Source organism: Astatotilapia calliptera, chromosome 3 (genome assembly GCF_900246225.1).
Source record: "Astatotilapia calliptera chromosome 3, fAstCal1.2, whole genome shotgun sequence".
In the NCBI taxonomy this organism is placed as follows: domain Eukaryota; kingdom Metazoa; phylum Chordata; class Actinopteri; order Cichliformes; family Cichlidae; genus Astatotilapia; species Astatotilapia calliptera.
The window spans coordinates 27,781,467-27,796,406 of NC_039304.1; the positions used below are offsets into that span (position 1 = coordinate 27,781,467).

Consider the following 14,940-nt stretch of genomic DNA (forward strand, 5'->3'; position numbering starts at 1 on the left):
TTGATTCTGTTATCATCCACCTCGTCAGGGCTTCTTTAAACGTAAAAACTTTCATGCCTTTCGATAAAAATAAAAATTCAATTCAATTTTATTTATATAGCACCAAATCACAACAACAGTCGCCTGTTAAAAACATAAAACATAAGATTCAGGTTTACTTTAAGCTGGTGAATCACTTCATTAATCTCTATTTGAAATAAACTAGCAGTTTGCAAGAGTTTCCACCAGAGGTCGCTCTCTGTCACGTTTTGAGACCTGATTCAGCCGCTATCATGTCTGTGCACACCAGGCTTTGATCCTTGCTGCAGTTTCAGGTTCATACCTCTCTGCAGTGACTTTAAACAGATGTTGTGTTTTTATCAGTGTAATTAGCCTACATTAGAACCTGCTCTGCTCTACGTGGAGCTGCAGAGTTACAGGACGAGGTTTCACAAACTTTCTACCCCGAAGCAGCTCGATTTTGGGATGAAGTTCAGACATGTTTTCTCCGGGATAGTTCAAAAGGATAAAGATCTTGGTTTTTGTTTTGTTTTGTTTTTCCAAAGAATCCTGGCCTGTTTATTGTATTGCTTTTTTGGTTTCTTTCCCTTCTGTTGCTTCCTTTTCTGCTATTGTTAGTTTGTTTAGTTGCTCTCTTGCAGATAAGAAAACTAAAAGACTCAACAATGCATATGCTCTCTTTGTTTGTATACAACAAGAGGTAGAGATTATGACTTGCTACTTTTTTTGGACGTGTCATCCACCTGTTGCTGAGAATAGATGCTTTTTAAACTGGTTGGTTGAGTTTGGAACAATAGAGAAAATACACTCACATCTATTTTAGGATCATACTGAGCAACGTGGGGAGCGTTCTCACACAGGCCCTCGGGCATAAAGAGAGAAACTAAAGGTCACTTAATTAACTTGCCTGTCATAAATTATTCAGCAGCGTCTTAGTCACCCCTGCAGGAGCTTAAGGTGGAGACTGTAGGTCTGCTCAGCCTTTGCAAAACCAGTTTAACCTATCTCCCTGCATCCCAGTGACTGACAGGTACAGACAGTGTGAGAAAAAACTGTCAATATTGCGATAAACTTTACTCATAATGCATAAAAAGTCAAGCGGTTCACTGCTGTTCTAAGGCCTGGTACCCAAAAAAGAGATACAGCAGCATCATCGGCTGTAACTTTCCACCTCTGTGTTTCCTGATTTAACTTGCGCAGTTTCATTTCATCAGATTGTGTCAGTTCCACTAAAATAAGTGTGAACTTTCATTTGCTTGAATCAGCAGCACTGATGGAGTGACGCTGGTTAGTGAATCACACGTCGCAAAGGTCTCCTGAAAGCAGCTTGTTTCCTGTTGGCCTGTTCTGAAATCCTGCTCTCTCTCCATGACCGGCTGCCATTGTGTTGTATGTTGGGCTGTATCCAGGCACAAAAGACAGGCATTGGTTAGGGGGGAATTAGCCTCTATGGGGGAACTTTTCAGCACTCGCTGCCTTTTTGGACACCTGTCACATGATGGTGGACACGCAGATGGTTTGAAATCATATCTAAGTAAGACAATAAAGTAATGACGTCCTTGTGGACAATAGCAGGGGCGGAGCGGGGGGGTGGCTTACGGGGCTTAAGCCCGGGTTGTTTTGTCAGAAGCCCGGGGTATTTTGGAGTGTAATTTTTTCATAGTTAGATGCCTGGCTGACAACTGTATAAAACAAAAAGTACACACAATATTCGAAGCACATAGTGCACACTGTGGGAATTTACGACTGTGCGTGAATCCCCCCCTGATATTGGTATGATCCAAGCTCAGGCACTAAGCGACTGAGCGAGGGGGCGGGGCAGCTGCTGCCCGTGAGTGCGCTGTTGTAGAAACGGAGCCAGCCATACTAAGGAGAGCTTAAGTTTGACCAGGTACCAAAGCAAATCATTCGTACCGTACAAATAATGTAAATATGACGGTGCATCACGAAAGATTGATATGAAACTGATCACTTGACCAATATTACGTTACTTGCTCTTCAAGTGAATCAACAAATGGCAAAATGAAAAGCCGAACAAATGCTATTTTTTTTAGAGAGTCTTAGCTTACGTGTGTTTATTTCATATTTTCAGTTCTTACCCTCCCCGACTAAATCGGTTTCAGTTATGTACTGAAATATAAGAATGGACATAAGGAGCTTCTTTCAAAGAAAAAACTCAGGTAAATGTTATTTTATATATTATGCTTTGTATGTTGTTCAGTATATTTCTATGCAAAACAAGAGGGATTTCAGGACACAGCAGGATATTCACATTTGTAACCAGATATTTACATACACTTTAGGGGGAAAACATAAAACATTTTTACTGTACAACATCAATTTAGAGTAAATTTTTGTTTTAGATAAATATTGAAATATATTTTGAATTAGTTAAATGTCAGAATAAAGAGAGACAGACCTATTTTTATCACTTTCATCAAATTTAGGAGTACATGTACACTAAATTTATTGTTAATTAATAAGAAAACTCCAGACGATTCCATTCTGAGCTGAAGAAGCTTCTGATAGGTTAGTAGAGTCCATGTGAGTAAATTGGTGGCACACCTGTGGATGCATATAAGGCAAAACACAGAGCCTGTTTCTTTGACATGGGAAAATCAAGAGATGTCAACCAAAACACCAGGAAAAGAACTGTGGAGCTCCATAAATGTGGCTCAAGTTTGAATACAATTTGGTGCCATTTTCAATTAAGAAATACAGATAGTTTCTCTCTTTACTCTTAAAGTTAACAAATATGTTTTTATATTTATCAATCTAAAAAAATAAACATTTAGTCTGATTTGATGTTACAATTAAAAAAGTGTTTTTATCTGAAGAGTAAATATCTGGTTTCAACTATATATTTGATGATTGTCAGCACAAAGAGGGAGAGAGAGAGGAACAGAGAGGGAGAGAGAGGAGAATGAGGACAGAACAGATGAACAAGAGCAGGTGAGACACACATGTTAGTCAAATGGTTGTTTACCAAAAGTATCACCGTATCATAGGTACTCATGTATCTCGTACCTAGTGTTTCTTTTTAGGTTTGTTATTTTTCAAATTCTGTATTTATTAAGTTCTGCAGGCTTGTTTGCACAACAAGGCTAAATAATTATATAAACTTTTCTCAATCTAAATAGTGGACTTTGGTAGAATTAAAAAATAAGTGTAGTGCAGGTCTATGATGATTTTTAGTGCTATCATCTAGTTCTGATTCTGGTTCTGTCTTGGTTAAGTCCTCAGTAGTCCTGATTTTGAACTGTTGTAGTCCTGTTTTAATTCTGGATCAGTTCTGGGTCTGGTTGAATTGGGGTTTAGTCCTCGTGTCTTGATACAGCCCTGACCTTGTTCTGCCTTGCTGCTTAATTAAAAAACTAGTTTAAGGTGTCCTGCACATGTGATATATATTTTTCCCTATATGAAGTCATTCCTTTTTGAACAGAGCCTATTAATCTTTCAGTCATTTCTACACCCCCCCCCCCCCCCCCCCCCAAAAAAAAAAAAAAAAAAAAAATCCCACATGCATACTACTCTTTGGGCTAAGCCCCGGGTGTTTCAAATGTCTGGCTCCGCCTCTGGACAATAGTAAGTGGGGTTTAAAGTAGAGTGGCTCCATGAATTACTACATATAGCTATTTATCATTAATATTCACTAAGATCAGTGACATTAGTTAACCCTGTAACTCCATGTGTATCACATGTGATGCATGTCATGGTTCTCAGGTTTTTTTCCTGTGTTCTTCATCCAGTTTGGAGTTACTGTGGTTATTGTCTCGTCTGTATTCTCCTAGTTTAGTTATTCGTGTTTCTAGATGTTTAATTTTGTTCCCTTTCATGTCCAGTCTGTCTTAGTCTCGTCTCCGTGTGTCCTCCCTTGCGTCCCCCGTATGCAGTCAGTCTTGTCTCCGTGTTTGTTTCCCTTTCTGTCTGTGTGTCAGTTTGTCTCTGTAGTCTGTACTTCCTGTCTTACTTTGTCACTTCCTTGTCTTGTGTGCATTGTGTTTAGTTAAATTTCTCTATGTCCCCTTCCTCCTGTGTCAGTTCCCTTGCATTTAGTCGATTCGTGTATATGTTACGTTTCCATTTAGTTATTTCCCTTCTTGTTTCCTTTGTTTCTTCCCCATGTTTACGTTTCATCTCTGCAAAGTTTGTGCTTTGGTCTCTGTCTCAGTGTTCATGCTTCCTGTTTTATTTTGGCGTCAGTGTTTCGTTTTTTCCCCTTTACAAAAACCTAAATTTAAAGTTTCACAATACATGTTTCAGCAATAAAATGCACCAAAAATGAAAATGTAGTAAATACGATACAAATTAAAACCCGTCAAGTTGATATTTAACTTGGTTCAGGTTTTAAAGGGTTCAACAGAAGCACCAGACGCACATTCACGTCATTCAAGGTGTGGTGCGCTTAGGTGATGCTGATGATGTTGTTAGCTCTCTAGTCAGTTACGTAGTGTCTGTTTCATTTATTTACATTTATTTAAATCATAAATTCAGGTCTATGTTAAATTCTTTGCGACTGTTCTGCCCTTTGGGACATTTCAAAAACACTTCATTTGTTTTAAAAATGCACTCTGTTTATTTTATTTCTTTCTAGCACACTAGCAAGCCACGATAATGGCTGTATTTAGCTGTATAATACACAAATGATCAGGTATGGACAATGGTGGATGGTAATAGGTTTCGCTAGAGACAGGGGCTGCAAATCAAGTTCACCTCGGGGCTCCATGAAACCTTGGGCTGGCTCTGAGTTCATCTTATTTACATAGCGCCAGATCACAACAGCAGTCCTCTTACACCGATTTAGATAAAGCCAAAGAATAAAACAAATCTACATGTGTAAGCACTTGGTGACAGTGGGGAGGAAAAACTCTCTTTTAACAGAAAGAAACCTTCAGCAAAACCAGGCTCGGGTAGGAACGGCCATCTGTCGCCAGCAGTAGTGCTGGGAGTGCATCATGCAAGATCAAGCTGTAATCTGAACCTACAGCAACGTGACTAAAAAGTTGATTCAGGATCCCCTGATCCAGCCCCAACTATAAGCATTATCAAAAAGGAAAGTTTCAAGCATAATTTCAAAAGTAGAGACAGTGCAAATTCCCAAAATCGAAACTGGGAGGTGTTGCCACAAAGCTGAAGGCTGTGCCTCCCATTCTGCTTTTAAAAACTCCTTCTGAGAGGTACAAAACATTTTTTTAAAAGTGCTTTTTAAGGGTGGAACCTTGATTCTGCTTTAACAGTTGTGTCAAGTGACAGATCGCCTCATTGTCAATTCAGCATTTTCACCCCAAAACACTTCTGACTCTGAGTCGTCTTGAGACTGATTGGTGTTTACATAGAGCTGATCAGAAGTGCCATCCGTCCAGCCTACATAGGATACACCGAATCTAAGCTTCAGCTACATCTTTGGATGGAGGAAACTCATGTAAAAGCCAGAACAGCTGCACCACAGTGCCACCTTTAGCACATAAAAAGTTTAAAAGAAAAATAATCATTCTTTATTTATTCCAGAAGCCAAAAATAAGTCACAAAACACAAAAAACAAGTTAAATAAAAATAAAAAAGACAGCGTAATCACCATGACGAGACATCCACACCAGTGTCTCCATAATAAAAACCGATAACATTAACCTGATATCCATCAGGGCCATGATGATCCCATTCTCAAAAGTGTTGAGCCTGCAAACAAATTTATACATGAGGTTTCATAATAGAGCTTCAAATGTGCTGACGTGGACTGTAGATTGCATACACTCAAAAAACATGAAATCTCACTGTTGCTGGTTTAAAGAATCATCTTTAGTTTTATTTTAAGAAGTTGTGTAATGTGGTTCCACCCAACTGCGTTAAGCAACTCCTGAGAAACTGACTGCTTTTATGGAAACGTTAAACTGGCTCAGCAAAAAAACAAAGTTTCACTGAAATAAATCAAACACATCAAGTAAACTTCTTCTCTGTTTCTTAGAATTCAGATCAAGTCAGTTCAGTTTTATACTGTAAGGTAAAGACCCTACAATAATAGAAAGAAAACAGAGAAAACCCCCCTAAGAGGAAGCACTTTGGTGAAAGTGGAAAGGAAAAAAATCCCTTTTAAGAGGAAGAAACCTCCAGCAGAACCAGGTCAGGTTTGCCACCAGAGATTAATAACAAGTAATGATTCGATGCAGAGAGGTGTATTAACATATAGTGAGTGAGAAAGATGACTGAAGAAGATACATTCAGTGCATCATGGGAAGTCGCCACCAGTCTAGGCATACTGCAGCATAACTAAGGGAGGATTCAGGGTCACCTGGTCCAGCCCTAACTATATGCTTTAGCAAAAAGGAAAGTTTTAAGCCTAATCTTGAAAGTAGAGATAGTGTCTGTCTCCCGAATTCAAACTGGAAGCTGGTTCCACAGAAGAGGAGCCTGAAAACTAAAGGCTCTGCCTCCCATTCTACTTTTAAATACTCTAGGAACAACAAGTAGGCCTGCAGAGCGAGAGCGAAGCGCTCTAATAGGGTGATATGGTACTACAAGGTTATTAAGATAAGATGGGGCCTGATTATTTAAGCCCTTGTATGTGAGGAGCAGGATTTTGAATTCAATTCTGGATTTAACAGGAAGCCAATACAGGAGAAATCTGCTCTCTCTTTCTAGTCCCTGTCAGTACACAATTAGCACACTGCTGTGTGTTTGTAATTTGAGATTTAGTGTTATCATGCATACCTGATCTTAGCACCCGCATTCATCACGCACGCTCTGCAGGATTGTAAAACCAGCAGCTGCACCATGGTACGAATGTGTGTGTTTGCTGATGTCATAAAATGACTGGTTTGCCAATATAGAAAAAATATTAGTTGACCAATAAACCTGATTTGAAAGATACTAGATTTAAATGTATATTACTTACGTACTATATGTGCGGTGTGTGCCTTTCAATCTATTATATCTTTGGCCTAAAGATACAATTTAAAATTGGTTATTTGCTAAGTTGTCACAACACTGGTTCATCCCTGTTTTATGCTTGAATGGTCACTGGTCACTATATTCTTCATTTCCGGTTAATACTTGTACAGCTGCTGTTATTGTGTATATATTTATTTATATTTAGATTTCTTCATACATTCTTATATAGTTCTATATTGTGTATTTTGTTGTACAGTTATTTTATTTTCAACTTTAATTTATATATTTATCTTTATCTTATTCTTCCCAGTTAAATTTACCCTTCATTCTAATTTGTGTTGTACAGTTATTTCATTTTTAACCTTAATTTATATTCTATTCCTTCCTAATTAAATTGACCCTTTTTAATTTTTCATATTTATTTCCTATCTTATTCATAGCCTTTTCCTTTTTTGTTTTCTTTAGGTCACGAGCAGTTGTCCAAGCATTTCACTACATATCGTACTGTGTATGACTGTGTACGTGACAAATAAAATTTAAAATTTGAATTTGAATTTGAATTTGAATTTGAATGATTCAGAGGTCAGTGTGAAGTGATTCAACAAATAGCAGAAATATTCCTCTGAGAGGGGTCAACAAACAGGCTCTATGTATACCTGCAAGTTGGTGCAGTGATTTCGACCTCTTACATCTATGCAATGAAACAGCTGTGATGTTTTCCCCTTTCGTTGCATATTTTTAGTCCTTGTGAACTATTTGTACCTCCCATTTTCTCTCTTTTCCTACATCTTTGCTGTTTCTGCTGAGCTATACTGTTTTCATCATATATTTGCGTTTCTTGTTGGCCACTTTTTGTCACCAGTTTTCCACACAGTGTACTCTTTTTTGCACTGTTTTCATCTCATGTCTCCAGTTGTTTTGCAGTCTACAGTTACAAAAGAAATTGAAGAACCATTTTTCTGACCAAAGAGAAGATCCCATCTGAGTTTCTGCATGAAGTGTGGGTTCAGTTTTGGTAGCTTTTGTCTCTAATAAATGAAACCGTAATTTAAAAACTGCTTTTTTTAATTACTTGTTATCTTTGTCTTATATTAAAACTTGATTCGTGATCTGAAACTTGAAGTCATGATAAATATGGGGGGGGGGGACCCAAAGAAATCGGGAAGATCACAAAAGCTAAAGATTAGAATCAGCAACTTGGGGGGGGGGGGGGGGGGGGGGCAGCTGTGAAATCCACACAGGAGTCAGAATTCAGTTATTTTAAACAAGAATCCAAAATTCCAGAGCTGAGGTTTGCTTTGCTGAAAACAGTCCAGGTTCACTGCAGCTCTCTCATTAGCTAATATCACCTCTAAAACCCCGAAACAGCGTCAGATCTTCAGCTTCCACGCAGGATCGCTGAGGAAAACACGACACACCTGCAGCCTGACCTTTGACCCGTCCTCCTCGACAGTCTCTGCCTCTCTGTTTACCTTCATCATATTTGCATAGCTGCTGCTGCCTGACCGGAGCGCTCGTCCTCGCGTGCTCACACACGCCCCCGCCCCCGCTCACCTGCCTGCCTCGCGCCAGAACCAATCCAGCGGTCGCTCGGTGCGCACAGACATACAGCAAGTTTCTGACGTCTGTTCTCGAAAAGAAAGGACTAAATTCACAGGATATTTTTCACCTTTTTTATTTTATTATTAATTTTTGTGAACTTCTGTGAAAGTGAAGCCTGCGTGTGAGCGCTCCGTGGATGACGGAGGAAGTTACGCGTAAAGAGGGAAATGAGGTTTACTGTGTGGGGGGGGATCTAAGGCTGTAAGTGACAGTGAGTGAGACGTTAACATCATTAAAAAATGAGGTAAGAATCTCACCTGTCTTTCTAACACACTGACGCCGTTTAAATCGAGTAACTGTAGCGCAGATGTTAATGCGCAAAAGCGCCTTTTTTCCGCCTTGACGCACAGTTCACGTCGCCGCTTTAATTTATTACAGTTAAATCGGTTTTAAAGCGACAATAACCACCCAACAAAAGCAAGAGCCGCACGTCAAACGGATAGACCTATTTTAAACTGTTCTCACTCCTTAATATTTTATCCCTCTCGTTTTAGCCAATTACTAGTTTATTAAACTCTGACAGATGCTTCCATCATCCATCAGAAACAGAGACAGAGGTGGCTTTGTTACCTTCCCCCTTTTATCTTTTTTGTCTGAATTTGCTTTTAAAGCTCTCTACAAACTCTGATTTCCAGGTTTTCCGTGCAGGTAAAATCTCTCTGTGAGAGGCTCTTTCTAAACTTCACCAGCTGCCCTTGAACTTGTGCGAGAAATCCTTAAATTGTGGGACTTTCTTTGGCTTGACTAATGATTTTTAGTCGCCAAAGTCAAGACAGTGGGTCGAGTTTGTGGCATTCAGCACACAGAATTAAGTTTAAAATAATTTTATAACGAGATTTTTTTTGTATGCTTTCAAATTGCCTTTCTTTGTTATATAACCTAAAAAAGGTGGTTTAAAATGGCTTTAAGTGTCCTGTAAGTGTTAAAAAAGAGATCCTGTTTTGTACACTTTATTAAACTGTCAATCTTAACTATGAAATAGTCTTTTACACAGTTTTGAGAACCTGGACCAGGTATCTGCATTGGTTTTCTTGGAAAGCCCCTTCTTCTTTCTGTAAAGTGCTTCACAGACACAGAATAGAGTAGTGAAACCAGCAGGCATTGGAAAAGGACCACAAAGTAAGAACAATAACTGCGCTGTCTCTGCCACATGAGCAGACACAGTGCTCCTGTGTTAGAGAGTGAATGAAAGAAACCACGCTGTTGTCATTCAATCTCAAAGTGTGCGGCTTAAAGCTGACCTCCTGCGCCGGGTGCAGGTTGGTCAAGGTGAGCGGTTTGAATCAGATGAATTACCGGGTAATCCCTCCATGACTCTGCTATTAAATCTGATATCTGATGTTTTTTTTGCAGCAGACTGGACAGATCAAAAGAATATTTTAATCTGTGAATTGATGGGGACTTGGAAGTGGCAGTCATGATGTTTTGCACACTAATCAGATAGAGTGAGGAAAGGGGAAGAGGCAGATCAGAGCAAACCACTGCATCTAGGTGGTGGCTTGAAAAAATGTTTCCAATGCTCAGTGAGTGCGTCAGCTGCGTGTCATTCCAGTACACACCTGAACAGGGTAACAGTGTGTTACTGGGGAAGTGCCTGCAGCCAGACTAACAAGTTTTTTTTGCATAATGGGGAAAGGACTAGAAGAAGTCAGTCATTAAAATAGCATTAAAACCGAGGGCAGGTACAAACTGAGTGCGCGTGTTATCAGGCTTTGGAAGCTGAAGGTGAAGGCTTGGCTTGGTTTAACCTTTGCTGAATGTGTGGTCTTTCTGTCTTTTTCTTGTTGACAGGGAGACCCTTCTTCCCCCCAGTATGGATCAGAGCTCATCTAAAGAGGTTATCTTGCAGTTTAAGATTCCTTATCGACAATCTTTGGGTCCGTAACACATCCAGAGGGAGCGTCTTTAGCCTCATCGCCTGACTTGCAGAGTGCTGAAAACAGAGGAGCTGGACTCTCTCTGAAATACTCTCTGACTCTTCTCCTTGCTGCTCAGACGTTAACAGCATCCGACAAGGGAAAGTAAAGACAAACAAACACTGTTCTAGTGTGTTTTTGTCATGCAGAGGAGCTGACGGGCACAAGGGGAAAAGCAAAGTGACAGGTTGGCAGACTGTGAAAGCCCTCGCACTCACACTGGGTCACCATGCCAGACGAGTCCCGAGGCATCCAGGACGAGGGGAAGCCTGGAGCAGAAGCTTCGCAGCTGTCCTTGGTGCCAAATATTGTTGTCGTCTCCAACGACGGGGAGGGCAAAGTCAACGGGCGCAACATCATTGAGCTGGAGGACTTCACAGACAACTTAAAGCGCTCTGCTAAAAGCAGAAATGGTAGCACAGGCAGCCTTGTCATCGGAGGCGAGTCAGGACTCAGTGCATCCCAGGTTTCCGTAGAGGTGGGAGTGGCCAAGACTGGACAGGCCCCCGAACCAAACAAAGCCAACTCTTTGGTGAGGGGAGCAGGTGCAGATCGTGATAAGCTACAAAGTGACAGCAGGGATTCGATGCAAAAGAACAGCTGCAGTGATTCGGACTACGGCAGCTCAAAATCCCTTCCCGGTTACGGTGGCGCAAGTTTAAGCGCTGATTCCTGTGATGAAGAGCTGTCTGAGCTCGATGGAAATGTATTCGAAAAGGCTAGCCGGATCTCTCCCATCAATCTGTCTGAATCCAGCTTGAACACCTCTCAGCTTGAGCAAACCCCTAAAAACAGTCATGACAACTATAGCATTAATTCTAAAACTGACATAACTACTAAAGCAAAAACGAAAAATTCACTGAGTGGAAGCTCGCCAGAATTACCCAGTGTTTCCCCCAGGGCCAGCCAATCCGGGGACAGCATCGACATCAGGTGGGCCAACGAAGATGACGACCGACGAAGCAACCTGTCCAGGCAGACTGTGATAGAGGGCGTGTGCTGCTGCTATCAGGCCACCCACAGGGCTTGTCTGCAGTGCGTGGAGGAGACTCCGTTAATGGTGTCTGGACTGGTGCTGACATTGGTCTTCAGTTTGGTCATTATCATCGTCCTCGCCGCCACAAGGGTGAGAATTAAAGTGAACACTAACCAGCCATGCTTCAGTTTGGGAAATGCACCCCACTGAGCACCAGAGGTCCATTTCCTGGTCCCTTTATGTCTGATTTTGATGCAAGAGGGAAGTAGATGTCCACATCACACACAGTTGCTGTTTCCAAAATAAAAGAACGTGGATCTGTAGTTTCTTGAGTTCAAAATTTGATTGAAATTGTAGATCAGACAACATAATCAGTATCTTATTCTTACCGTATTCAGAGTTTTTTCTAGTTTTTGCTATGTAACTTTGCACTGTCCACTTTCTGCTGTAACAGAACAAATTTCCCACGTGCGGGACTAATAAAGGTTATCTTATCTTATCTTATCTTATCTTATCTTATCTTATCTTATCTTATCTTATCTTAACGCAGAGTAGCCTCATTGATGGCTATTTTAGTCCAAGTTTCCCTGGGCAAGATACTTCACCCCAAAATGCATCCATCGAGGTGTGATAGGCTGAGAGATTAAAAGTTCTTAGAGTTCAGTAAACAGTAAAGAGCTCTATAACTGTGTGTGTGTGTGTGAATCTGACTTCTGTTGCGCAGATGGTTGCCAGTAGGTGGCCTGTGACTGAGACCTAAAGCAGCAAAACATAGCCAGCATATAGAGTCAGATAAGTGCAAGTCACGTAGATGCCAAAGAATTAAAAGAAAAGATCAGAACTGCCACTTTTGAGATTATCAACATGAGCGTAAGCAAAGGAGAAATCTTACAGCCAGCGGCACCAAGAAAATGGAGGATTAAACCTGTTTCACCAAAACGCAACAGCATTCCTGTTGCACTTCACTTAGACCACATGACTTCTTACAATTGCAAGTCACTGTTGTACATGAAAGCCGTACATACAAGTATTACCTGCCTTTGAAAAGTCTGTTTTAAGTACTGTTTTCTGTCTCTAAAAAAGGGTGATCTGTAAGAACCGGTTGCTATCGTATCAGACGATACAATAAAAGTAAAACATCAAATTATCTAAAAAGCTAAAAAAAAAAATATCATTTTCAGATAAGATCATATAAGTTAAGATATCCTTTATTAGTAGAGGTGGGAATCACCATACATTCCTCGATACGATATTATCACAATACTTAACGCACGATACGATATTATTGCAATTTTTTAAAATATTTTGCGATATTCAGATTCTGTACATAAAGGTAAACTTTATCAATATTCATTTTATCTAATATCAAAGTCTCACACTCCAACTTAACTCAATGCAACCATCTGGTACAATTATAGCTATTCTGAACTATGCAATTTATGAAAACTATGCAGCCCCTTCAGCAACTGAAGAATTTGAAAGTAAATTAAAACAAAATATAATTTTACATTAAATAAAAAAGTTTTAAACTTAATTAAAATAAAACATGTCTTAAATTAAAATAAGTAAACTGTCGTGTTTATTGCTGCCATAAAAAAAGTTAAACACATTTGGACAGTGAAGGAATGTCAGGATTCTTGCTCAGAAAAAGGATCAACATGCTCTGAAGTCAGAGCATGTTCCAGTCCACAAAAACTTTTTTTGTAACAAAATATCGATTTCTGCTGTCCCTGTATTGATACATTATTAGCAAACAAAATATCACGATACTACACAGTATCGATTTTTTCCCCCACCCCTATTTATTAGTCCCATAAATGATAGGTAGATAGGTACATTCATATCATTACAGCAGTAGATTGGACAGAGCAAGAATAAATAGATCCAGTATAACCAAAGAACAATAATATTATACAAGATAAAATGTACATATATGCAAGGTAACATTTTCGCTAATGGTATTTACAAAGGCTTCCCTTTATGTCTAAATTTTGGGTGGGGGGGAGAAAGTTGATTAATCGCCTTTTTAGGCTTGAACAGAGGCTTTCACTCGAGCTTATCCCAAACATTCACTATTCACCTTTACCTGCTCAACAAGTTTTCTGTTTTGAGGTCTAAAAGACATCTAAGAAGTTAAATAAGATATAATCACATTTTGCTTCTCATTTATAGCCCAGCTAAGCTATATAATGACAAAGGAGAAAGCACTTCTTTTCATTGTACTCGTGAATTTCAATTCACTTTATGTTCTCTGAAACACATAAACCTACATTTGAGTCATAATACTGTCCAGTCTTGTGTTTGCACAGCAGTATTTAGTGCTAACGCTAGCCGCACACTGCATGTGCATCACCAAGCTAGCATGCTAATCTCCCTCCTGTTTAATTTATAAATACCAACTTTTAAAGTGGATAGATGACCATAACCCTTAGTCAAAACTAATATTTCCATTTTAAAAATAACCAATCCTCCCTGTCATTGTGAAAATTAAAATACCTTTACTTCCTGTGGCTGAAGCAGATTAAAAACATGGCACCACCTGTTTGAAGCTGAGCCCGGCTTTCACGTCTGATGAATACAAGCATTTTAATTTTGCTCCTTTGTGCTAAGCAGGCAGGTGTTTTTTGGATATAGTAAACAGCAAAGTAAGCTCTTCCAAATGCATTAATATTAATAGGAAGTGCTCCTTTCCCTGCCACTGTTAATGCTGTGCAGGAGTTTGTGCAGGAGCAGACAATTTAGTTTTCTTTTAGAGCATTTTTTAAAACTTTCAAACAGCTAAGATGTTGGTGACATTAAAGCACTATTTCACTTTTTCTGTCGCTTCACAGACAATAAGCGAACATGTGGGCGCTCTGTCCATTGTTAGCATTGTTCTTTGCCTGAGCACGATGCTGCTCGTCTGCCTGCCCTGGCTGGCCACGGTGAGGCGCTGTCGAGGAGCGCTGGCCCTCTTCGTCTGGGGGATACTATACATCACTGCGATGGTCTTCGTCTTCACGGGCGGACAAGTGACAGCGTGGGAACAGGTGAGTCCCAATGGTCCTGAGCACAGATAAATGGGAGGGTTACATCAGGATGGGCTCCGGTGTAAAATCTGCGTCAAATACACATACACATCTGTCCACGGTGGCAACTCCTTGGGAAACAAAGGAGAAGTTAAAAGTGAAAAGACGCCCAGGACAGCTGGGATAAGCTCTAAACTGCTGCATGTTTCTTTCTTCTTAGGTTGCGTTCTTCCTCTTCCTCTCTCTCAGCGTGTACACGGTGCTGCCTCTCTCGCTGGCCTGGGCCCTCATGGTCGGGATAGGGACCAGTGTTTCGCACGTCATCATCATCAGCGTCTACGTTCCTGTCACCAGACCAGAGACACCAGATCTGGCTGTGCAGGTTCACACACATATCATATTTGAATATATTTAAACTAGTTTCTAACGGCACGAGGGTCATGTTAGCCTTCCTCTTGTGACGTTAATTGTTTTTCCCTATTTCTTATTAATGAAAAGGGTTTGGTCGTGCTGAAATTATAATTGGTGTGTGTGCTTTGGAAGTTCATATGTA

The 14,940-nt window shown here is 40.1% G+C and overlaps 1 protein-coding gene across 2 annotated transcripts in view; it reads left to right on the top strand.

The window, feature by feature from the left end:
- Positions 1 to 2,162: 2,162 nt before the first annotated feature.
- Positions 2,163 to 14,940, top strand: part of LOC113019116 (adenylate cyclase type 2) — a 31,273-nt gene continuing 18,495 nt past the window's right edge. Inside the window, exons 1-4 of one of the 2 annotated variants that reach the window (XM_026162641.1) lie at positions 2,163 to 2,180; positions 10,279 to 11,529; positions 14,211 to 14,408; positions 14,608 to 14,769. In XM_026162641.1, the coding sequence (XP_026018426.1) occupies positions 10,633 to 11,529; positions 14,211 to 14,408; positions 14,608 to 14,769 (1,257 nt within the window). In that variant the 5' untranslated portion in view covers positions 2,163 to 2,180; positions 10,279 to 10,632. Of the gene's footprint in view, positions 2,181 to 8,475; positions 8,732 to 10,278; positions 11,530 to 14,210; positions 14,409 to 14,607; positions 14,770 to 14,940 lie in introns of those variants that run through there. The other variant, XM_026162640.1, reaches the window with a different exon arrangement.